The sequence below is a fragment of the Esox lucius genome, chromosome 1 (assembly GCF_011004845.1).
Source record: "Esox lucius isolate fEsoLuc1 chromosome 1, fEsoLuc1.pri, whole genome shotgun sequence".
Lineage (NCBI taxonomy): Eukaryota > Metazoa > Chordata > Actinopteri > Esociformes > Esocidae > Esox > Esox lucius.
Window position 1 is genome coordinate 38,248,042 of NC_047569.1, and position 23,378 is coordinate 38,271,419.

General features: G+C 43.1%; 2 protein-coding genes across 2 annotated transcripts; one reads left to right on the plus strand and one right to left on the minus strand.

Moving 5' to 3' along the window:
- Positions 1-33: 33 nt before the first annotated feature.
- Positions 34-11,662, minus strand: ppm1db (protein phosphatase, Mg2+/Mn2+ dependent, 1Db). Its single transcript, XM_010874079.3, has 6 exons — positions 10,898-11,662; positions 7,344-7,572; positions 3,009-3,133; positions 1,231-1,412; positions 819-1,043; positions 34-700 (listed from the first exon to the last, which is right to left on the minus strand). The coding sequence occupies exons 1-6, from the start codon at positions 11,448-11,450 to the stop codon at positions 278-280; spliced, it is 1,737 nt and encodes a 578-aa protein (XP_010872381.1). The 5' UTR covers positions 11,451-11,662; the 3' UTR covers positions 34-277.
- A 2,539-nt stretch (positions 11,663-14,201) lies between these two features.
- On the plus strand, positions 14,202-22,885 carry LOC105012911 (amine sulfotransferase-like). The gene is made up of 6 exons (XM_029122561.2): positions 14,202-14,475; positions 19,726-19,928; positions 20,465-20,591; positions 21,578-21,672; positions 21,824-21,998; positions 22,397-22,885. Exons 1-6 carry the CDS (start codon positions 14,334-14,336, stop codon positions 22,522-22,524), a joined length of 870 nt encoding a protein of 289 aa, XP_028978394.1. The 5' UTR covers positions 14,202-14,333; the 3' UTR covers positions 22,525-22,885.
- Positions 22,886-23,378: the final 493 nt, after the last annotated feature.

The window sequence follows — 23,378 nt, forward strand, 5'->3', positions numbered from 1 at the left end:
GGCAAAAGGTCCCCATGAGTCAGATTTCTTCTGGTTTTACTATAATCATTGGGACATTTGGTCCCCACGGGTATAGTTAGACCTAAAACACACACAAACACACACTCGGTGGGATCCTGAAAGTGATTGGTCTTTAGTCTCTAGTCTGTACAAAGCCTGCGGAACAAGAGGCAGAACGTCCTTCGGTGTCTCATTTAGTCTTAAGTCCCCATTTGTATGAATGACATGGAGGTTCTGTGTGTCTGCGGAGTGTCGTGTGTGTGTGTGTCCGTTTGTCTCAACACACACATACAGTGGTCTTCCCATGTTGCTGTTGGAGGAGTGCAGGGGACACATTGGTCGGCGGCGCCGCCGGGTTTTGGTCCTTCCCCTGAGCGTTAGCCACCCCCGCCGTTGGCATTCTCTCGCCATTCTTTCGCCGGTTCCTCTTTGCCGGCAGGATGGGGTTCGGCGACTTTTCGTTCAGCGTCCGTTTGCTGCCGGACGTCCTGGTGGCGACATCGCTAATGTCCTGCCCTGGGGCGGGGTCGCTGTCCGCCGGGGAAAACCCAGTGCGGGAGTCGTCGTCGGACTCGGAGAGGGGCGCGCCGAAGGGATCCGATAGGGCCAGGGCGTACAGGCTGCTCCCCAAGAGGCCGTTCCGCCGCTCCAGCGTCGGGAGGAGCTCACACACAGCAGACGTCACAACCATGTCCGGAGCCTGCCAAGAGGCAGAGGGGGTGGGGGGGGGAGGGAGGGAAGAAAGAGCAGGTTGAGCCTATCCATCCCAACCTGATGGTTTATTTAACACTCAACACCCCCCCCCCAAGCCTCTCTACCTTGATGAGGGGCGTATTGGAGCGAGAGCTGGAAGCCGGGCCGCAGCGCTGCCCCTCGGCCAGGTTGAGCAGCACCTCCTCGTGGTGCAGGGGCTCCTGCGGGACTCCCGGATCCTGCAGGGCAATCACGATGGCCGAGGTGTTGTCCGCGCGGAGCATTCGCTGGCGCCACCTCAGGAGGGCATGGCTCACCAGCTGGCGGGCGCTGGACACGCCGCACGGAGCCTGAAGGGGACAGACCGGGCGCGTCGCTGTCACAATAGTCTCAAGTGAGATTTGAACGGTGCTACCTCAAAGGGAACAGGGTGAATATGGGCCCTGGAACAAAGCAGGGTAACGCGTAGGGAAAAAGGGCGCATGAAGCTTGCCACGTAGGGAAAAACACGGTGCCGTTTGGCCCACAGCAACTCACCATGGCCTCGTCGTTGTCCTGGCACATGGAGACGGCGTCTTGCGGGGGCACCATGTTCCATAGGCCGTCACTGCCGAGAATGACGTAGCGGTGTTTGCGCGGGTCGAGGGTCAGAACGCAGGTGTCCGGCTCCGGGGACACCACAAACTCCCCGCTGTAGAAGTCGTAGCTCCACAGGTCCCCTGTGCGGACGGAGGAAAGCAGCGGCGGTTGGTGCACCACCACCGTATTTGCAGTAGCTGGACCATATGTGTGGGTTATTTACGTTTGGCAAAATCAAAACAGTAAGAGGTGAGCATCCCTTATGGAAAGAATCACACCAGCGAAACGTATTCTAAAAAAAACATGGGAATTCACAGTAGGTCAATGTCAGACTCTGTTGTCAGACTTTATTTATAACTCCAGTTCTACATCCACACATGAAGGTGCTGCCCCCGCGGTTGGCAAACATTTAGAGACGGGAAACAATTAAACAACAACAGAAGCACTCGTGCAACTACATATAAGGGGCAGTGAGCATATGAGATAATATACAACTGGTGAAAATGCGAGACACATTGACTTAGAGTACATATGTACAGTATGAGTATATCTAGAGGAGTTTGAGTGCAGTATGATGTATCTGTTTAGTTGACAGTTTGAGGTGTGTTGATGTGGTTAGCATATTCATGGCTAGGGGTGTGCAGTGCTCCACTTAAAACCTCCCAGGGCAACCAGTAAATTCTACTTGCGTGGCTTGAGGCACAGCCGTGGGTTGAACTTCAAATCGAAATGTTGTGTTTGAGTGTAATATATCCAAACAAAAAACTAAAATACTAAAAATATACCCTTCTGAGACACCTAGACCAAAGTCCAAATGTAGACCGGTTGGAAAGCTTTGCTTCCTTAATGGGAGTCATAGGTTGGCGGACAGATGAAATGACCCGCTCCTATCCAGAAGATGTGCATCAATTTTCAGACAAGAAGTTCCGATTGGTTTCTTTTAACAGACTGACTGGTGTTAGCCAATTACTACGCTGCACAGGCGCAACTGACCTCTGACTAAAATTCATCTTTTCCCAGTTTGCTCACCATTCCAAATGGGCCAGTGACACCCCGGACTCAAGCAGCCCGAGACAACCAGGAGTAAATTTAACCATGTTGCAACAGCCAAGGAAAACACTTCAGCAGGCCAAGACAGAGAAAAACATGTTTCCCAATCCAAGCAGCACAAATAGCAGATTCATCCTATTCATTCAGATCCCGGGTAAACGGGTGGGTTTGTTTCTATGCTAATGCAGCTCCTTTGTCTGTTGAGATTAGCTACATGTTTCAGGCTGGAGATGAATCCAACTGCGGATTATATAGGCATTGTGGGTTTTTAAGGCAAATTCCCATGTTTTCAAAGATCCTGCCAGAAACTGCCATTAGAAGGACCAATGCTTACAGCTCGCAATCCGACATGGAAATTTAAGTGCTGCGTTGTCTTATAATGTCAGCCCACTATAGTTTCTGTCTTTCCTTTCCAAAACACAAAAACCATGCAGACTCTGCTAACTCTTCTCTTACCTCTCTCAGAATGACCTTCTCTGACCTAACCAGTCAGGCTTCGAAGTCGGGTCACTCGACTCAGTCACATGCTCACGTAAGTATCTCCTGAATGTTTATGCGGATTACCCTCAACTAATTGGGTCCACTAAATGGCTAGCAAAAAAAATTGTTACACAGAGCTTTGGCCATCAGGCAGGCGGGGAACAGGGCCCCCCATTGTCAGGTATTGGACAGTGCCGTGTATTTACCTAGAGCCCGTGCCACTGCCAAGAAAGGGATCTGGTCTATGACAGTGCTTCTCCGGACTGGGCCGTTGTGGGTCAGCCTGGGTCGCTTCCATACGACCCGGTTCACACCAGACTTCTTTATCACACTGGAGGTATGAGGGAATGACAGAAAGGAGTTATTGCAAAAGGTGGATTGGACAGGCTGTATGAAGTGTTAGTCGCAGGGATGGTTTGGCCTGTATCAAAGGGGTTAATCAACTAGTAGAAGCTACGATTTAGCTTGTATCCTAAGTGTTAATAAACTGGTAGTAGCCATGATTCAGCCTGTATCATAAGAGTTAAAAAAAAACTAGCTGTAGGAATGATTTCCTAGTGTTAATTATCACAATGTAAAATTGCAAAGTTTGGGGGATCTCATCACCTACGGTACATAAAATCAATAAAAGATTCTGAGAATCTGGAGTAATCTCTGTACGCAAGGGACATAGAGGAAAACCAATATCAATGGCTATGTTCTTAGACAGCAATGCATTAAAAACAGACATGATTCTGTAGTTGACATCACTGCAGGGGCTCGGAAACACTTTCCGAAAAACGATTGCCTGTGAAAAGTTCAAACTTTACCATGCAAAGAGGAAACCATACATAAAAAACATCCCGAAAAGCCAGCCCCTTCTCTGGGCCCAAGCTCATCTTAGATGGACTAAGGTGAAGTGGAAAACTGTCCTGTGGTCTGAGTAGTCAACATTTTAGCTTCTTTTCAGGAATCATGGACACTGTGTAAACTGCTGCAATGATAATGACTAATCTGACAATAGTCAAAAGTTACAACAGTCAAAAGTTATTGAAAATAGGTGCCAAAGCCCAGTTGATCTGTGTGAACAGTGGTGACTTCTCAAATTGCACCCCAATTCCTATGTAATGCACAGCTTTTCACAGAAGAAAAAACAAATTTGGTGGTGGGGGTGGGGGGTTCCTTCTGAGTAGTTATGTAGAAATAGGATGAACAGAACAGTCTTGGAATCATATGTAAACTTCAGATAGATAAACAGGTCAACAAAATGCAAACAGTGGGGGACAGAAGGACTTTGTCATTGGCACACAGTCAAAAACTGAATGATGTATGCACTGTAACAGGCCCACACTGGTTACTGGTAAGTTTGATATGGATATATTTGGCGGTTTTCAATTTCATTAGTCATTAGAAATGGTCCTTTTCAGATTTAGAACTAAAAGTGCTAAAAAAAGTGACCTCACATTAATTCAAGCTTGTAGCAAACAGAAATCTTGGAGGCATTCAAAATCTATTCCAACAGTAATTCAGTGGATTGGTGTATAAAAGTATTTGGACAATTACACATCTGTTGATTTTTTTTTTGGCCTCTGTATTCCAGCACAGAATGTGAATTGACACAGTAAAAAAAATTGGCTCCAAGTGCAAGTCTGTCAGCTTTAATTTCAGGGTATTGTCATCCATGTTGAAATGAGCCATTTAGAAATTACAGCACACTGCATACACAGTCCCCCAACCGTGCCAAAAGTATTTGGACCAATTATCATTACACACAATAAAGTCGTCATGGTTCGTGCTTGGTCTTACATTCATCACATTGAACGTTTGCCTGAAGTCTACGATCCATCCAAATGCATCACAAGACGCTGGTTATCTTCCCTGGTGATTCCCTGCCAGGCCTGCACTGCAGCCATACTCTGATCATGCTGGTTTTGGGGCCTTTAGTCTAGTCTTCAACAGGTCTACACCAATCTTGGATTCAGGTTGGCTGGCTGGCTTGGCCAATTGTGCTGCATGAAGAGCTCTCCAATGAGTTTTGAGCAGTTTGGTTGTATCGGAGTAGATAAGATGTTTCTGTACGAGGTCAGAATTTCTCCTGCTTCTGCCACCCAGAGTTGTGTCATCAATGAAGACAAGTGAGCCAGTTCCAGCAGCAGCCACACATGTTCAAGCTATAGCACCATTGACCACTCCTCTTGTGCACTAAGAGGCAGGTGCTTGGTGTAAACAAGCACCTGCCTAATAGCAAACAGCTCTAAAGCCAACTATGTACATACAAAATTTGCTGTAATTCCAAATGGTCTGACATGGATGAAAATACCCTCAAAATGAAAACTGTCTGCATTTTAATACTGTAGTGCTTGAGTACAGAGCAAAAAAATATATATCACTGTTGAAATATTTTTGGAGTTCACTGTACAAAAATGGTCTATAAACAGGCAAATGTTGCTACGGGGCAATGGGGAGATACACAATCTTTCCCCCACACATTTCCGAGACATTTCCAATGTTTTGGTTGAATTCCCCTGACCTCTTTACTTCATCGTTGCTTGTTCTGTTCTGTGCTTGTTTATACAGAAAGTGTCCGCCCTGCTGGTTTAGTAATCAAGTCAGTTGTGGGGTGTTTCTGTTGTTTCCAAACCAAACATACAGCTAGGCATGGATGCACAATTCCTTATCTGTGAGCTTGAGAGTGAATCAATTGTATTTACGAAGCACACTGCTGACAATCAGGAGCAAGTCAAGGCACTTTACACATACAAATAAACATCACACAAAAAAATACATTCTGCATAACTTTCAAAATCCAGATATAACATGAATAGAATAAAAGACAAAAATGAATTGATATTGTAAAACAGTGGCGTTTAAGAGGCCTAATGCAGAGTTGACAATACGGTTATCACCCAAAGCGGATAAGAGTTTGACTCTTCATTGGGTAGAAGAGAGAGGGAGACATGTCCTTTGGTTTGAGCCCACGTGTCTTGCCATAGGGGCTGTGGTTTTGGAAGCAGAGTGAAATGGGGGTATTTGGTTTTGGTCGGGGGCCCTAGTATACAATAGGGCTGCATGATATATCGTTTCAGCAGTGACATTGTGATGTGCGAATCCACAATAGTCACATCGCAGAACGTGCGATTTAGTAAAGTAAACATATATCAGTCTACAATAGCCTATATATTTTTTGCCAAATGGAAAACCAGCATTATATCTGTCTGATATAAGGTAATTTACTTTGATAAATGGGTTATTGGATACGCAGTTTATTATTATTATTTTAAACACGGTTCGTTGCTGCACTTAGTTGACATGCAGGCTCTGCTTGTACGTGACGAAATGATGAGCGAGGAACAGGCAAAAAAGACCGAAATGGAGAATTTAGTTGCAAAAAGAAATGCATCGACAGTTACATGGAAATATTTTGGCTACAGACAGAATGATGTTGATCAAAAACAGGTACTTTGTCGAGAGTGCCTTGCAATTGTTGCCACACCACGACCAATTTGTTCAATCATTTAAGGCGGCACCACAAGTCCAGAGCATTTCAATGCCGTCAAAAGCAAAAATCTCTATCTGCTGCATTTGCTAGTATTACACCATACGAAAAAGGTTCCAAACGGCAAAGAGAAATCACAGATTCAATAACATTTCACGTCACCAAAGACATGGTACCAGTTAACACGGTTACCAAAGAGGGTTTTAAAACATTATCCGGTCGCTTGACAAGCGGTATGTAATGCCATCACGCAACTATTTTTCTCAAGTTGCCATCCCAGAGTTGTACGAGAAATGCAAGGCACAAGTTGAAACAGAGCTGTCACAAGTGGAATATTATACAGCAACAACGGACTTGTGGTCCAGCCGGACAATGGAGCCCTACATAAGTCTGACCGTACACTTTATTAACGAGGACTTCCACCTGAAAAGTCGCTGTTTGCAAATTGCATTTTCCCAGAGGATCATACAAGTGAGAACATCGCAACAGGGATGAGAGAAACTTTAGCTGATTGGGGCCTAGATGACAGTCGTCTAGTCTGTATTTACAACAGACAATGCCGCGAACATGGTGAAGGCTGCACCTGAACAAGTGGACCAGATTGCAGTGCTTTAGCCACACACTGCATCTTGCAGTTATGCCCAATTTCACATTCTATTTTACTACTGTTGCTATTGATATTCTATTAATGTTACATATTATTACCTAGCAACCTGTTCTGAAATATAACAATTTTCATGAGTTTCATATATTTTAATTGTAGAGGATGGGGCTGGGGAAGAATGAAGGATACATACTGTCAGGTTGATAGCCAAAGCTCTTTCTGAAGACATCCTGTATTTTTTCATATCATAATATATATCGCAGAAAAACAAAACATCACAATATTAGTTATTGCCAAAATCGTGCAACCCTAGTATACAATCAGTTGTCCTCTCTCAGAGGGAAAAAAACGTAAGAAGTTCAAAAATAAAACAATCACTGGCTAGCTACTCAACTAAAGCTAGCACACACAAACACAAGATTGGGTTCTGGGGCCTGCCAGGATGGGCCTGGTTGTCTTTACCTTCCCCCGAGCCCTTCGATGCGCTCCCTCTCCTTGGGTAGCTCCGGCTTGTGGTCCTGTGTGACCTCCACGGCCCGGATGAACTGGTCGGTCGGGTCGTCCTGGACCCCCAGCACTATGGCCGAGTCGCCCACGTGGGCCACGTACATGCGGTCCCCGCGAATGACCACCACACTGGCCGTGGTCCCCGACGTGCTGGGCAGCCCGGTTAGGGTCTTGGGCCACTCAGCTACAGAGAGACAGGGGGACAGAGGGACAGGGAGGACTTGTAAACAAAGGAAAAACCAAGTAGCCTCTGGAGGCGTACACCAGCTACGTCACTGAAATCAGCCGCTGTAATAATGTGGCCTCGTGTGTCACCATAAGCCCAGCTGGTTAGGACTCACAGTTTAAGAAATAAAGGCTTTGCCATCTTCACAGACAGCAGACAGACAGGCATTCACCAACAGACTGACCACTAGGCCAGTCAGACAGACAGGCAAGCAGAAAGACTGACAGGAGATATACCATAGGCAGGCAGAGAAACAGGCAGACAGGCCATAAGCAGACCCACAGACAGGCCATAAGGAGGCAGACAGGTCATAAGGAGAGACAGACAGACAGTCCATAAGGAGACAGTGAACAGAGAGACAGTCATTGACACCACAGTGAGAGACAGTCCAACAGTGGACAGAAACAAGTAGGCAGAGAGACCATAGTGAGGCAGAAAGACAGGCCAGTAAACCAACCGATGGCCAATAAGATCAAAGAAACACCCTAGATAATCAGGGTGAAAGAGACAAAGAGAGCTGCTTTTCTGGATTACAAACAAACACCATCGATCTCACTATCAACACAGAGCCAGGCAGGCAGACCTTTAATCAAGACCTGTGACAAGTCAAGGAATGGCAGTGAGCCAAGCAGTGCATTGTGTTGGACTGTGCTTCCCAAACCAGGTCAGAGATCGTGGCCGTTTATCAATCTACGTTTATGTCCATACTTGTGTTCTTGTGAACTCGTTTGACGTCATCTTTCATGGCCCAAGTACGGTTCCAATCCAAAGAAAGCAAGTTACCAAGAAAACCTTAAATGCCCAGATGTGTACTTGATCCGCCTTTTTTATCGAGGATGCATGGGTTGATGACTTCAGCGAGAACGCATCTGATATCCCAGAATTCATTTCAAGATGTCAGGAGAGCAGGAAAAGCATACGGTATTGCGCAATAGCCAAGTACACATGCATCTAGGTAGACCCTACTCTCAAGGACACTTGGCAAGAACGTTCTTCTGAAGGACACAAGTACGTTCTTAACGTACTTGGAATTGATAACCGGCCAATGTCCCGTAGGCTTCACCTCCAACCCTAACAATTCGCTGATTGATGAGTTGACCAATTGCAGCAGCACTCAAACAAGTTCAAATAATCCAGGTCATTACCCGACCACGCTGGCGCCATTGAACCCATCCTATAGCATCATCTTTTGCTTGAGCCTATGGAACAACACTTGCATATTTTGCATATTTTGAATTAGGCTAGCACCACACCTAGCCTAGGGCTAGCTGGCCCTGCTCCAGAGCATGGTTAGCACCGTCTTTTCGGGGCTAACCACAGAAACACAGTGCCAAAATAACCAGTGTGAAATGGGGTCAATAAAACCATTAAACCTTTATTGTCCAATCACAAAACTTTTATCGTTTCATTATACCTGCCAAATCTTAGCGAAGTAGTTATTGTAGCTTTCTTTAGAAGTAAATCTTGCAAATAAGTCGAAAGAATGAAGGTTGACTTCTCTTTATTTGCTTAGATTTAACAAATTTGTCCAAGCAAATACCGACAGGGTGGGCATCTTGATCAACCGATGTCAAGTCAATAATTAGATCACGGCTGCGTAACATTGACCATTTATTAATGATGTAGGCTGCGGTAACATTATTCACATGCCAGATAGAACGTAACATTTGTAACTTATCATAGACTGTAAAATGGTATTGTGTCGTATTTGTCCGCTGGTCGAGGGTTTAGGAATACAAGTGGGAATCCTTAGGCTAGGATTAAACCTTTGCCCAGGGTTGACAAACTATTGTGAACATAGGCTAAGCTAACCCAGGGCCAGTCTTAGCCTGGGGCTAAGATAGCCCAGGGCTTAGAACAATGTATGAAAAGACCTTAGGCCGTGACTTGATAAGGGCCAGGACCGGGAGCCTTGACATGGGGAAGATAATACAATTTAAAGGGGCAATAGGTTTTTCCAGTACTACTAGCATAAAAATAAGCAAAATGACCGGTAGACATCTGCAGTCAATGTTTTAAGTTAATGTTTCAAACTAGTGTTTCAAATTGATCCTAGTGCCTGAGATATTGCCCAATTTAACTTTCTGGCCGATCCGTCTTTCTGTTTACAATGACTTGTAATCTCCTCGAACTCGACTTTGACACTCGTAGTACTATCCTTTCAACCTTAAACCAGGCAGGACTAGCTGGTAGTATTCCGGTCTCGTTCGGTAAGGGAAGACGTGATACTGTTTGGAGGTAGGGTTTTAGACACTGCCACTTTAAAATGTTCAGCAGAGAATATTTACAAGACTATGATTTGGCAGTACACTTTTTTTTTATTTGGCATGCAAATTGGCTGTGAATACATTCTACTTGGCATCAAGAAGCAATGTGTGTTAACTGCCATGCGCAGGTACAGGATTGTAACACCAGGGTTGTTCCTGGTAATTGATATAGCGACCATTTAGTTACTTATCAGACGCTAACCACTGGACTACCTAATGATAGCTCATACATGGAACAGGATGCCATTTCAAACACAGCCATAGATTACAAACATCTGCAGCAAATGTTAATTCAAGCACTAATAAAAACACGAACGAATGGAGCACTTTAATTTCGAGATCAGGCTGGAACCAAAATGTGCACAACGCGGTTGTTGGCCGGGAAAATACCATGCCGTTCGCTCCTTCAGTTGTGTATCCTGACTTTCCAAGGCAGTCGAAGAATCCAGAGCGGATCGCCGTCGAACGCCCTAAATACAACAGCCCTCATGTCTTGGTAGCTGATTGGCCAAAATACTTGTTCATCATTAATGGATACCAAAAAGAGCGGGGGACGCATGGAGTTACTAAATAGACGTTCGAATGCATCTTGCTGTCTTATCTGAAGCCAACAACAGTGTCCGGCCTGTCTGCTAGAGCAACACTAAAAAAGGTGTTATACCATCTAGGTGAAGATTAAATTATTTCCAAACACTAAGGTGAACCAGTGACATAACTATCCAGGGAGCTCCTCGCGTCCGATTTATGTGTGCCTTCTATTGGGGGTGGGGGGTTACACTGGGATGTATCTCTCCCGATCTCTCTGCTGCACTCATGCCTGACAGATGGCTAGCAGCAGTGGTAGGTTAATTTAGCCTGCCAAGCCAGATAACCCCAAACAACACACTGGGCGCGCGGTGGCCATGTAAGTCTGTTCGTGTGCTCGTTAGCAGGTTGCTAAACGCGATTTATTCTCTCGCAATAACACATACACAGCCAGATACCCAGCGTGACACATTGATGATTATTTTACTTACGCAGCTTTTTCCACATGGCATGGTGGCAGGCAACGAATCCTTTCCGAATAGCTGCACATACTTCCCCGTCATCCTTGGACCAAAATCCCCGTTGTTTCTTTATGAATTCCCACAAATAGTCCCGTGCGAATTGCGCTGCCTCGCGGCCTCCGTGCCCATCGAACACAGCGAAGAAAGCGACCGATTGGTGGGCATGGTTCTCGCTTTCGGTCGTAGCCGGTGAACTCTCCACGGTGGACACCGCCGGTGCAGCCGCTGCACAACTTTGGTCCCCATTTTGTACATTTTCTGTCCATGCAACTGTAGTGGGTGCAGGGACAGACAGATGGTCGTTCAATACGTTATGTGCAGTCCGATCTTGCTGTTCGTGTTCAGGCTTTTCGGGTACATTGTCGAACGTTGTGTTGTCTCCTTTAGTCTCGTCCTGTTCGTCCGAGTTTAGCTCATCTTCCCCCGGCACGGGCTCCACTACAACCTCGGTAACATCCTCCATGTATTTCCTACCTCCCTGGTCGGAGAAAATACTCACTCGCATCAAAAATGCGTTTTCCATGGCAAAAGAGACTTCTTGCTTCAGATGCTGGTTGTTTGTAGTACCTAAAAGGCTTCAAAAGTATTTCAAGTTAAGTTTATGGCTGCTAACGATCGATCACCCGCTTTAGGTCTTTGTTTATGTTCAAGCGCTTGTAGGCATGCCCAGAAACGTCTTGACGTCAGAGATACAGCAACTGTGGGAGTTCTGCATTCCAGTGCGCCACCTCCTGGATAAGTCGCGCCAGTGTTCCTTAATACATGTTTTATTGCTTAGTGGTTTGTCCCAAATACGTCAAAATGTGATCATGGCGTGCTGGAACACAGTTGGCAAATAACACGGCATACATTCCCTCCTCCTCGAGTTATTATATAGGAAGTAATAGCCATTATGTTATGATTTTTTTCTAATACAATTAGAAGATAAGGAAAATCATGTTCAGCCAGCCAGGACGAAAAGCTCGACATCTGACATCATTGTAATTATTGTATTCAAATTGTTATTTAAATCTTTCAAAAACGAATTCGTGAAAAGGGGATACACTTCAGGATTTTATAGTAAATATGGTGCCCAGGGGTGTCAGACCTGGGGAAACAGGGTATTATAGGGCCCTAACGTGTAGAGGGGCCATATGTACAGGACCCAGAAATATGTGCTAAACCCCTTTTGGTGCCTTTGGTTTGGGTGGACGCTACATTGTGAATGCGTATGTACATTAACATGAAACTATAATACCAGTAGTGCTGGAAGAAGAGTTCTAACTCCAGATCTTTTATGAATAGCCCCGGATCTCAAATGGAACAGAAATAATAATAATAAAAAATAGCCCCTGATCTATTCATCTATAATTCCGATTGCGCATTTGGAAAACCTAGACGTGTTGCCCGCAAGCGTGTACATCGAAATGTTCTGCGTGTACATTCAAAACATGCAGAACATCACCATAGCTATTATACTACATCACTGTAGTTGTTATACTACATCACTGTAGTTGTTATACTACATCACTGTAGTTGTTATACTACATCACTGTAGTTGTTATACTACATCACTGTAGTTGTTATACTACATCACTGTAGTTGTTATACTACATCACTGTAGTTGTTATACTACATCACTGTAGCTGTTATTATATATGATCCTGGCTCTTATACTGTATCACCCTAGCTGTTATAGTATATCACTGTAGTTGTTATACTATATCACTCCAGCTGTTATTATATATGATCCTGGTTCTTATCCTATATCACCCTAGCTGTTATACTATATCACCCTTGCTGTTATTCTATATCGCTATAGCTGTAATACTATGTCACCCTAGCTGTTATTCTATATCATGTGTGTATTCTCTACGCTACTCAAATGGTACTCATGTAAAGCAGTCTTTCTAATTAAAGTTTTTAACTTATTACTTTATGTGTAATAAATCGCTGTGTGTGCTGTGCTTATTTAATAAAAAAAGCTCCAATATATAGATTTTTCCATTGTATATTTTGAATCCTACTTCAGCCACTGAAATACTCAGTCTGATCATGTGGTTGCTGGAAAATACATTTGAAGATTTACATACACAGCCCTAATTGGCTGATAGGATGGTCTATATCAACGTTGCAACATCAAAATGTAGACCCAAATTTTCATCCCACTTGAACAGGCCAACATTTCATCAATAAATCTTGAAGACATAAAGGGAATTATCAAAATGTCTAAAATTCCTGAGTGTATTTGACTGTTCATGGCCTTTAAAAAAGTTTGACTAAATGACCAAAAAACTAATAAGACCAAGCCACCAACAGTGTGGCAGAAGAAGCAAAACAAAATGTACGTCGTATTAACCAGCCAACATTAACACTCTTAGCTAGTGTGTGTCTGAATGGTCACTCCAGCCTGCTGATTGGTTGAAACTAGGAGTGTCCGATCCGCGCCGTTCAAAGCCCGGGTGACTGTGCTCGGTCTCCCCTGTCTGGGGAAGGCGGTCTGACGTCCGTGCAACGCCGCCTCGCCGTGCCACAAGCCCCGGAAGGCATAAACCTCTAGGGGGCGCCACTCGGGCCCGGAGAGTCGGACGGACGCGGTTCGAAGGCTGCCCAACTCGGCTGGGCCTCCCCTGTCTGCAGACGCGGGTCCCGTGTCCGTGCGACGCTGCATCCAGATTTTAGCAAAAAGCCATGTTAGGGTTTCAAGCTGAAGGAAAACCCCAAAACGGGGGGCTTCAAAGGGGCATAGCTCCGGGACTGCAAGTCCCATTTGGGAAATTATTTATCTGCCCTTCTACGTACCCCAACAGTTGTATCCATTTCGGGGGGTGTTTTCTCAAGAATTTCCCCCTAAAACGCAGCGCCGTCTGTCATGGTGCGGTGAGGAGCAGCGCCACTGTGCCATAATTTCTCAAGTTCCCATATTCTCACGAACACATCCCGGACTGTCACATGTTTTCAATCCTTCACACCAGGTCCCAATTTGAATCGTTTGTATGTGTATATATGTTTCCCCTCTGCTCCCCATATTGTGGCTCATTGTTCTTGTCATGTTTGGATGTCGTGTGTGTTGCTGTAGTTGTAAGTACTTGTGCTATTTCATATTGTTGTTTTTGCTGCTTTAGTCAGCCCTTTGCTTTTGTGTGTTTGTGCTCGGTGTTTATTTCTTGTCTATTAAAGTATCCACACCGACTGCACCTGCCTGCACCTGGTTCCTTGTTCAAGCAACACTGCACTACACCACCTGTTGTGACACCGTCACACCATTGACAGACTGCCAAATCAGGTCGGGCAGCGATCTTATAGGACTGTGGGGAAAGGTTGCTCTGGGTAAGGTTTCAAAAGTCCAAATGTGTTGCATTCCAACTTCATTTGGTTTTTTGAGGTGTTTGCCAATACTACTGTAGAGCAAACCAACATTATTGTCATGGAGAAGCTTAACGATGACCTGGAAAGGCACAAGGGCTATGTATTTTCAAAAGAATTTTCCAGCGCTGAGTACATTGATACTCTGCAGACATTTGAGATCCGGGACAGTGATATCTTTTTAGTTACTTACCCGAAGTCAGGTGAGTAACAGCTTTAAGAAATCCTAACACTGAAAAAACATTTACATTTTGGTAATTTAGCATATGCTCTAATCCAGAGTGACTTACAGTAAGTGCATATATTTGAAAGAGTTCAGTGAAACAGCCACACAGTTTTGTAGTAAGTGGATTCTAATCAATGAATTTGTGATTGTCAAATGAAAGTTTCCAACAGGAAAATATTGGATGCATTACAAGCCTTTTAAGTTCAGGAACCTTTTGAAATGGTCCAGGTATCATAGTCTTTGCGGTCATTGACCTAAACATGTTTGTTTATCAGTGAGTACAGAAGTCCTACTACTAGAACCTATAAAAAATATAATGAGCAATATTAGGATCAAAAGTTTTATGGGATGAAAGGTTAACAATTTAGGTCAGGGAGTTAGTGAACCATGTTTTTCCAGAGTTGTGGTATGAATAGCCACACAATGGCTGAGGTATGTACAGGTGCAACTAAAACAATTAGGATATTGTGGAAACTTTTTCTTCTGTAGTTCAAATCAAAAAGTGACAACTTCATATATTCTAGATTCATTACACATAAAGTGAAACATTTCAAGCCTCTTTTGTTTCAGTCTTGATGATTGCGGCTTACAGATCATGTAAATAAAAAAATAAAAAATAAATATTACAATAAAACATTACAATACAGAAATGTCAACCTGAGACAGCCCCACCTGTTGTCAACAAAGAACTGCAACAGAATTGTCATTCTCCTCTGACCTCTAGCATCAACAAGGCATTTTCGCCCACAGGACTGCAGCATGCTGGATGTTTTTCCCTTTTCACACTATTCTTTGTAAACCCTAGAAATGGTTGTGCGTGAAAATCCCAGTTACTGAGCAGGTTGTGAAATACTCAGACCGGCCCGTCTGGCACCAACAACCATGCCACGCTCAAAATTGCTTAAATCACCTTTCTTTCCCATTCTGACATTCAGTTTGGAGTTCAGGAGATTGTCTTGACCAGGACCACACCCCTAAATGCATTGAAGCAACTGCCATGTGATTGGTTGATTAAATAATGGCATTAATGAGAAATTGAACAGGTGTTCCTAATAATCCTTTAGATGAGTGTATATATTTTTTTTACAAATATAATTTTACTGTTTATTAATGGCTTCGCTAAAATCAGGTCGACAATATTAGCACTGTCTGACATCGTGCGCAGTTTCAGCCGCATACAACCGTAGCTTAGCCTACTACTGTATATGAATGAATTAACTATCCAAAAAATATATATTAAACTATGTAAAACTGAAACAAGGATTGTAGCCTATAATTGTGTGAAATGTATGATGCAAATCGGCTGGCAATTTCGCCAAACAAATATCAAGAAATATTGCAGCAGTTGGTCTTTCGAATACACTTGAGAAATCCGCGATAGGACTGAGCGCGAAATAGCTTCAGTGTGTTCTTATAGTACAGACCGCTGTCAGTCAAAAGGAGATGCAGTTTGACAGATTGTCAGATCCTCCAATCATCACGCGGAAGCCCGGAGTTCGGGCCAGCCCACTCCTCATTCACCCCCAGAGACTCTGAGCGTCTGTGGGCGGGACATAATCGCAGCATTTATCCAATCACCGTCTACTTTCGGAGCACTGAAAAAAACTGTTCTAAGCAGCCCCATTGAAGTCAATGGACGCTCGGCTTCAACAGGGAAATGTACTGTGACACTGCGGGATTCTATGAGAAGAAAATCGAGTCAGCCGACCTGTAGCTGATTCTTTTTTTTTACATTATAGGGGAAGCCAAGCTTATCTTGCAGTCTTTAAGAAATCTCCACTGGTATGAAATGTACAAAGAGGTGATAGCCAAGAAAATGGAGGAGACATAATTTATTGGCCATACAGGAAGATGAGACAACTGATGTCTCCTGTAAATCACAAATGGTGGTTGTGTTGGGAGGTGTTGTGGCCTCTCTAATAGCACCAAGGGTGTGCTGGACCCACTGAAGCTGGGAGAAAAGCTGATAGCTCAGATGGTGCGGCTGTAATGAGTGCAAACGTCCGAGGGGTGTAGACGCTAATGAAAAAGACATACCGACATGCCCAGTTTTTTCACTGCTATGCTCACCAGCTGAACCTGACCTTGCAGCAACTTTGTTCGGCAAGGATGAGCATCCTGAAGGTGTTTTTTGCAGATGTAACTGGTTTTGCCACCTTTTTCTCTGGCGCTCCAAAACGTGTTGCGGCACTTGCTGAGGCAACACAGAGACGCATTCCAAGGCCACCCTGGCCATAGGCGCCGATTTATGTTTTCCTCCGTGGGTGCTCATATATAGGCGCACGCCATTTATATATACATATATACACACACACCTATATATACCTATATATACACACCTATATATACATATATAAACGCACTACGCACACCTATTCATTTACTTATTAATAAAGCCGTAAAGTAGATCTTTCAAAATTTACCACTAACCCAAATACAGGATTGGAGATGAAAAGTTTAACTGACACGTAGGCCTAACTGCGATCAGTGCGTGGGAAATTAATGTTTTGCGCTATTATCTAAATATCGATACAAAAAAACGACAGTTTCTGGGAGTTTCTCCCTAATTTCTGCTACGAGTTTTTGATAGTGGCATTTTTTCATCTGAGAAACGCTGTGATTGGTGGATAGGGAGCACCCGGAGCAGGCGACTGGTTATGTCGCTTTCACTAACATCGACATAACCAATCACAGTGTGACAGACGCTTTACATATCACCAACGGCAAGTTTAATTTTAAATGAATGTAGCCTACTGGCGGACTGGCGGTCTGGCACAGGTGGGTGCTCGTGCTCGCTATTTTCGTGGGTGCTCGCTAAGAGGGAGTTTTGTAACTTTTTCTGGTATTATCCTATATTTTGAAATGGTTTGTGCCCCACACATTTTTTACAAATAAAAACGCCACTGGCAGTGCCACAGGCAGATTGACTCCATGCCAAGCCGCATTGATGCAGTAAGTCGTGCAAAAGGACCCCCAACCAAGTATTGAGTTAATAAATTAACTTATTTTACAGGACAACCTTTGCAGGTGTTTTGAGTTAATCAACGGATTAGGGGTCTTCTCGGGTCGACATTTCTGTATTATAATATTTTAATTCTAATATTTGGAGATACTGGATTTTTTATTTCCAAGAGCTCTAAGCCGCATCAAAATTGGAACAAACAAGAAACCAGGCAAGCTTAGTTCAGCCGGGCCCACAATAAAAAGTGGTGATCATTATTGCACTTGAACCCAAGTCTACCATGTAAGAGGCTGTGTCTTTAACCACTATAACACAGAGCAAAGAGCTCCCAAGAGTTGGTATAGTGTTTCAACATTAGATCATTTTGTCATGCATGAACATCATGCAGAGTTTGAATATGTCGCTACATACTATTAAGCTTTGTTTAAAACTGACTAACGTTTCTTATTAGGTTCATCACCACCAGAAATAGCATCTCTGAACTGTATGGCTTTTGTTTAAACAGCTTATAAGCCATTCATGAATGACATTGATACAATAACTATCAATATAGGTGATGATAAGTGACTTTTTCACCAAGTGAAAAGAAAAGAGAATTGTGTAGCCAGCAAGGTTTTTGTCTATCCTGAACAAATCCTAATATATAATAAAAAAATCCACCAGAAATAATCGCAATATAACAGTAACCAGTTTTATTTTTTACGCTTCCCATAACGTAGCTACTGAAGGTGGTAGCCAGCAAAGTTTTTGTCAATCCTCTTTTGCTACTGGCTGTTTTAACAGCTAATTAGCCATTCATAAATGACATTGATACAGTATAGGTGACAATAACTGAATTTTTCTTCAAGTGAAGAGTCGACAGAATCGTGTCAAATTTGTCTATCCTGATGAAATCCTAATATCCATCAGAACTGCTTTAATTGAGTCTTCCTGTAACATAGCTACTGAAGGTTTTAGCCAGCGAAGTGTGTTTTGACTGTGACAGGAGTCGAATGCAGGACCTGTTGTTATGTAGTCTGTTTCTCTAACCACTACACTATTTAACAAGAGGCAGTCAGTCAGTCAGGCCCTCACTCACTCAGTCAGTAAGAGACATTCGCTCTTCTAGGCCGGCTCCACTTACACAGTCCAGCAAAAAGGCTTGAAATGTTTCACTTTGTGTAGTGAATATAGAATATATGAAGGTGTCCCTTTTTTATTTGAATTGCAGAAAGAAATGAACTTTTCCATGATATTCAAATGTTTTGACATGCACCTGTAGATGATAGGACTCATCCAAGTTGTCAATGCAACCAGTACTGATGTTGTGTTAAAACAATAGAACATATCGCTATAAAAAAAAACAAAAATGTAGATCTTTATAGTTTGTTTATGTACATTTTAGAGGCATAGAATATCAAGAAGAAAATTACAAACCATATTTATAATTACTTAAATTTTTTATTTGATAAAATGCATAATATTTGAATGCACAATATTTGACATACTGCATGCCTTATGTACACTGCAGGGTATATCATTGAAATCTGCATTTGACACTGAACCTTAAGATCTTACTCTCCACCCTCTCTGATCTGGGCATCTCAGGCTCTAGTCTCTCTTGGTTTGCGTCCTACCCGGCAGGCTGCTCCTACCAGGTGACTAGGGCTGGTCAGTGTCTTCCCTGCAGCCACTTACTGCTGTTGTTCCCCAGGGCTCAGTTCTTGTCACTCTTCTCTCTACACACCCAGTCAAGTTGCTCTGACATTTCATTACTCTGTGGATTACGCTCACCCTCCCAGAGAGCAAAGAGCATTGGTGTGACAACACCTTGTCGTTCTTCGCAAACATCAAGGCGCTGGCTCGCTCCTGCGGGTTCATGCTGTAGAGCGGGGCTGGCCAACCCTGTTCCCGGAGAGCGTCAGTAGAATACAAACGTATCTCACTCAGGAAGAGGCAGGGTATTGGTCATCCCACGTCTCCAAAATGATTCAAATATCTTGTAAGGATAAAATCTGTTTTTCGGTTGACTGAACCCTTCCCTTCCAGTGACAATGGAAAACCATTGCAAGGTGCCTTTACTTCGCAAATTTCAATGGCAGAACTGATATACTAATACAATATCCAAATATACTGCAGTCATTTTGCACTACAACATCCAGATGATGAACAGAATTGATTGTGTCACTAAGCCTTGAACAGTTTCTCCAAAGGCTGTTATTGTCACCCACGTGTTTCATGGAGTACAACATTTATCTCTGTTAAAACACACTTTTCAATTTGTAGGAACCATCTGGGCACAGCAGATCATCACCTCCATCTGTGAAAAAGACATGGTTGATGTCTACCACAACAATTTTGAGAAGATGCCATGGCTGGAGAATAACCGCTTAAAAGCAGACTACTCCTCGCGCCCCGACCCGCGGCTGTTTGCCACCCACCTCACCCCTGACCTCATGCCCCCAGGCCTGAAAACCAGGAAGGCAAAGGTAGGTAGATGACAGGGGGGAGAACGCCAGAGTCCAGATTTGTAGTGTAGATGCTTATTATCTAGCTTTTGTCTTTGTAACTACCAACTAGCTTTCTAAATAGTTTAAATTATGAACTTAACATTTTTAAGTTCATAATTTATTCCCCAACTACTCGAGTTTGACACCCTAAAGTGTATTTCCATCCCAAATGGCACCCTATTCCCTATTTAGTTCACTACTTTAGACCAGGGCCCTATGGAGAGATGACAACCTATTCCCTATATAGTGCACTACTTTATACCAGGCCCCTATGGAGAGATGACACCCTATTCCCTATAAAGTGCACTACTTTAGACCAGGGCCCTATGGAGAGATGACACCCTATTCCCTATATAGTGCACTACTTTAGACCAGGGCCCTATGGAGAGATGAAACCCTATTCCCTATATAGTGCACTACTTTAGACCAGGGCCCTATGGAGAGATGAAACCCTATTCCCTATATAGTACACTTTGTAAATGTATGATGAATGTTTGTCTGTTCTTCATTGTCAGATCATCTACGTGAGGCGCAACCCGAAGGACAACGTGGTCTCCTACTATCATTGGTATCTTAACTGGGCTGCGTTTAAGAACCCAAAGAACTTGCAGGAATTCCTGGATTGGTGGTTAGCAGGAAATGGTAGGGTGAAGACAACAGCCTTCCTTGGGTCGTCATACAACACCAAGAAAACCAATAGCAACATGGCCTGTTACCTCTAATCAATACTGTTATTTTTAAGACACTGCCTGCCAATCTTTCTTTCCCAAAAAGCACACTATTCTCCACATAGTACCCAATAGGCCTTGGTCAACACTTATGCACTACTTGGGTGCTAATTAGGATGTATTCACTATGTGACCCTGCTATTACCACACATTTACATTGTTACTACAAGACCCGTAGCTGTTACTGCAAGACCCTAACTATTACTACAAGACCCGTAGCTGTTACTGCAAGACCCCGAGCTGTTACTGCAAGACCCTAACTATTACTACAAGACCCTTAGCTGTTACTGCAAGACCCCTAACTGTTACGGCAAGATCTTAGCTGTTACTGCAATATCCTTGATGTTACTGCAAAACCCCTAGCTGTTACTACAAGACCCCTAGCTATTACTGCAAGATCCTAGTTGTTGCTACAGGACCCCTAGCTGTTACTGCAATATCCTTGATGTTACTGCAAGACCCTAGCTGTTACGGCAAGATTTTAGCTGTTACTGCAATATCCTTGATGTTACTGCAAGACCCTAGCTGTTACGGCAAGATCTTAGCTGTTACTGCAATATCCTTGATGTTACTGCAAAACCCCTAGCTGTTACTACAAGACCCCTAGCTGTTACTACAAGGCCTGTGATGTTACTACAAGATCTGTGATGTAACTACAAGACCCCTAGCTGTTACTGCAAGATCCTAGCTATTACTGCAAGACCCTAGCTGTTACTACAAGATCTGTGATGTTGCTACAGGATCCATAGCTGTTACTGAAAGATTCTTGATGTTACTGCAAGACCCTAGCTGTAACTGCAGGACCCTAACTGATACAAACTGTTACTGCATGACCCGAGCTGTTATAATGTATAACTCTAGCTGTTATACTGCATAATCCTAGCTGTTATAACCTTACAGTTGGTAGTGCGTCCTGGTTCAACCACATCAAAGAATGGCATCGCAAGAGAGACCAGTACAACATCTTGTTCCTGACCTACGAGGACATGATCCTGGTAAGATATTATTACAGACTAAATTTACAGGGTATTGTTCCAAAATGGAACCTCATACAGACAAAGTTGTGCACTAGATAAAGACTGGAGGCACTGTCAGAGTCATGAAAGGTGGTTAATCAATTGGTTTGTCATGTTCCCATTATTTCAGGATCTGAAAACAGCCGTGACAAAGATCTGCCACTTCCTGGAGAGGGACCTGAGTGAAGCAGAAATCGACAAGATAGTGGAAAAATCGACATTTAAGAACATGAAACATGACCCCAAGGCGAACTATGAGTTCATACCGGAGGACAAGCTCAAGAAGGGCCAGTTTCTACGCAAGGGCAAGTGTTGTTGTCCAAAATGTCTCTAATCAAGCATCAGTTAACATTTTGAACATTTTGAATCCTGCATGATGATTGGCCGATAGCTGTGGTATACGTTAGGAAAAAGATATGAGGGGGTTGGTATATTGCAGAAACACCACAGCTAAGAGGTGTTCTTAAGCACAACACATTGTGAAGTTAAAAGGGCCTCTATTCTGTGGGCTGTCATTACCAAAATATAGCAGAATGTTTCGGAGTACCCACCCATTATAAATGATCATTTACAGGTGATTATGATTTTCTTTCACTTTTCAAATTAGCATTCCTAAAAGCACCTATAGTTGCCTTTGGAATACTTGAAGTTATCCTGATATGTCTTCTTTAAAACTCTGAATGTGTTGGTTCTGATATTCCAGGTAAAGTTGGGGACTGGAAGAACATGTTCACTGTGGCCCAGAGTGAGAGTTTTGACCAGATCTTTGAGGAGCAGATGAAGGATGTACCTCTAAAGTTCATCTGGGACATAGATCAGCCATTGTACTGATTGGAGCCACAGCAAACTTTAGCTTTAGTTGTCTTTCACACATTCACTAGTTCTAGCAGTGGAGCGATGATTGCCACGGCAACACAAGACTGCTGCCATAAGGCCAGATGATACAGCCACCAATCAAATGCAGACCTTATAAACATATGTAAATTATCTCTTGATAAATGAGAAAACCTTTTGTTGATTGTAGGTAGATATAATGGTTTATAAAATGCTAAGAAACTAATACAAAACTGTTATTAAAGTACGTATTTTTACAGAGAGGTTCACTGAAAACCTGGTCCTGTACAATTGAATATAATGAAATAATGAATATTTTCACTGTACTGGGCCTTTAATAAAAAAAATCAACGCTGAATCAATGTCTGCAAGATCTGCTAACGATCAATGTTTCTAAATAACAGAAATGAATAAAATCAAAGTAAGAGAACTATCGCAGTTTCTCTTGTGGCAAGACCTAAAAGTTGGTCGAAAGTAGTACTCTTATAATATATATTAATGCTGTCAAACGATTAAGTAATTAATTGCATAAACATCTGTAGTTAATCACGATTAATCACATATGTTGTCCTAAAGAAACAGTCTGTTTAAAAATGAGTGCATTATGTTAAAGACATGTTTTATTGTAAACTATGGACATTGCTAGATTTGAAATAAAATGAGTGCAGGAGCTCTTTTTCTAAGTTGGTCCTTTCGAAAACAGGGTATGTCAGGGCCCTTAAATGTCTCCCTTCAAATTATCACAATGACTGGTAGAATCAGAGACAAAGTTGCTTGTCTCTGATCCAACAGTTCTACCATCTCCTACCATTGTGCTCTTGATCTAGGCACCAAGTACAATAATGGCTATT

Coding starts and splice junctions, on each gene's coding strand:
- LOC105012911 (XM_029122561.2), top strand. CDS start 14,334: ATGGAGAAGCTTAACGATGACCTGGAAAGGCACAAGGGCTATGTATTT. Junction 19,929..20,464: donor TGAAAACCAGGAAGGCAAAG/GTAGGTAGATGA, acceptor CTTCATTGTCAG/ATCATCTACGTGAGGCGCAA. Junction 21,999..22,396: donor GGGCCAGTTTCTACGCAAGG/GCAAGTGTTGTT, acceptor CTGATATTCCAG/GTAAAGTTGGGGACTGGAAG.
- ppm1db (XM_010874079.3), bottom strand. CDS start 11,450: ATGGAAAACGCATTTTTGATGCGAGTGAGTATTTTCTCCGACCAGGGA. Junction 3,134..7,343: donor ATCGAAGGGCTCGGGGGAAG/GTAAAGACAACC, acceptor TCATACCTCCAG/TGTGATAAAGAAGTCTGGTG. Junction 701..818: donor CCAATACGCCCCTCATCAAG/GTAGAGAGGCTT, acceptor GCCTCTTGGCAG/GCTCCGGACATGGTTGTGAC.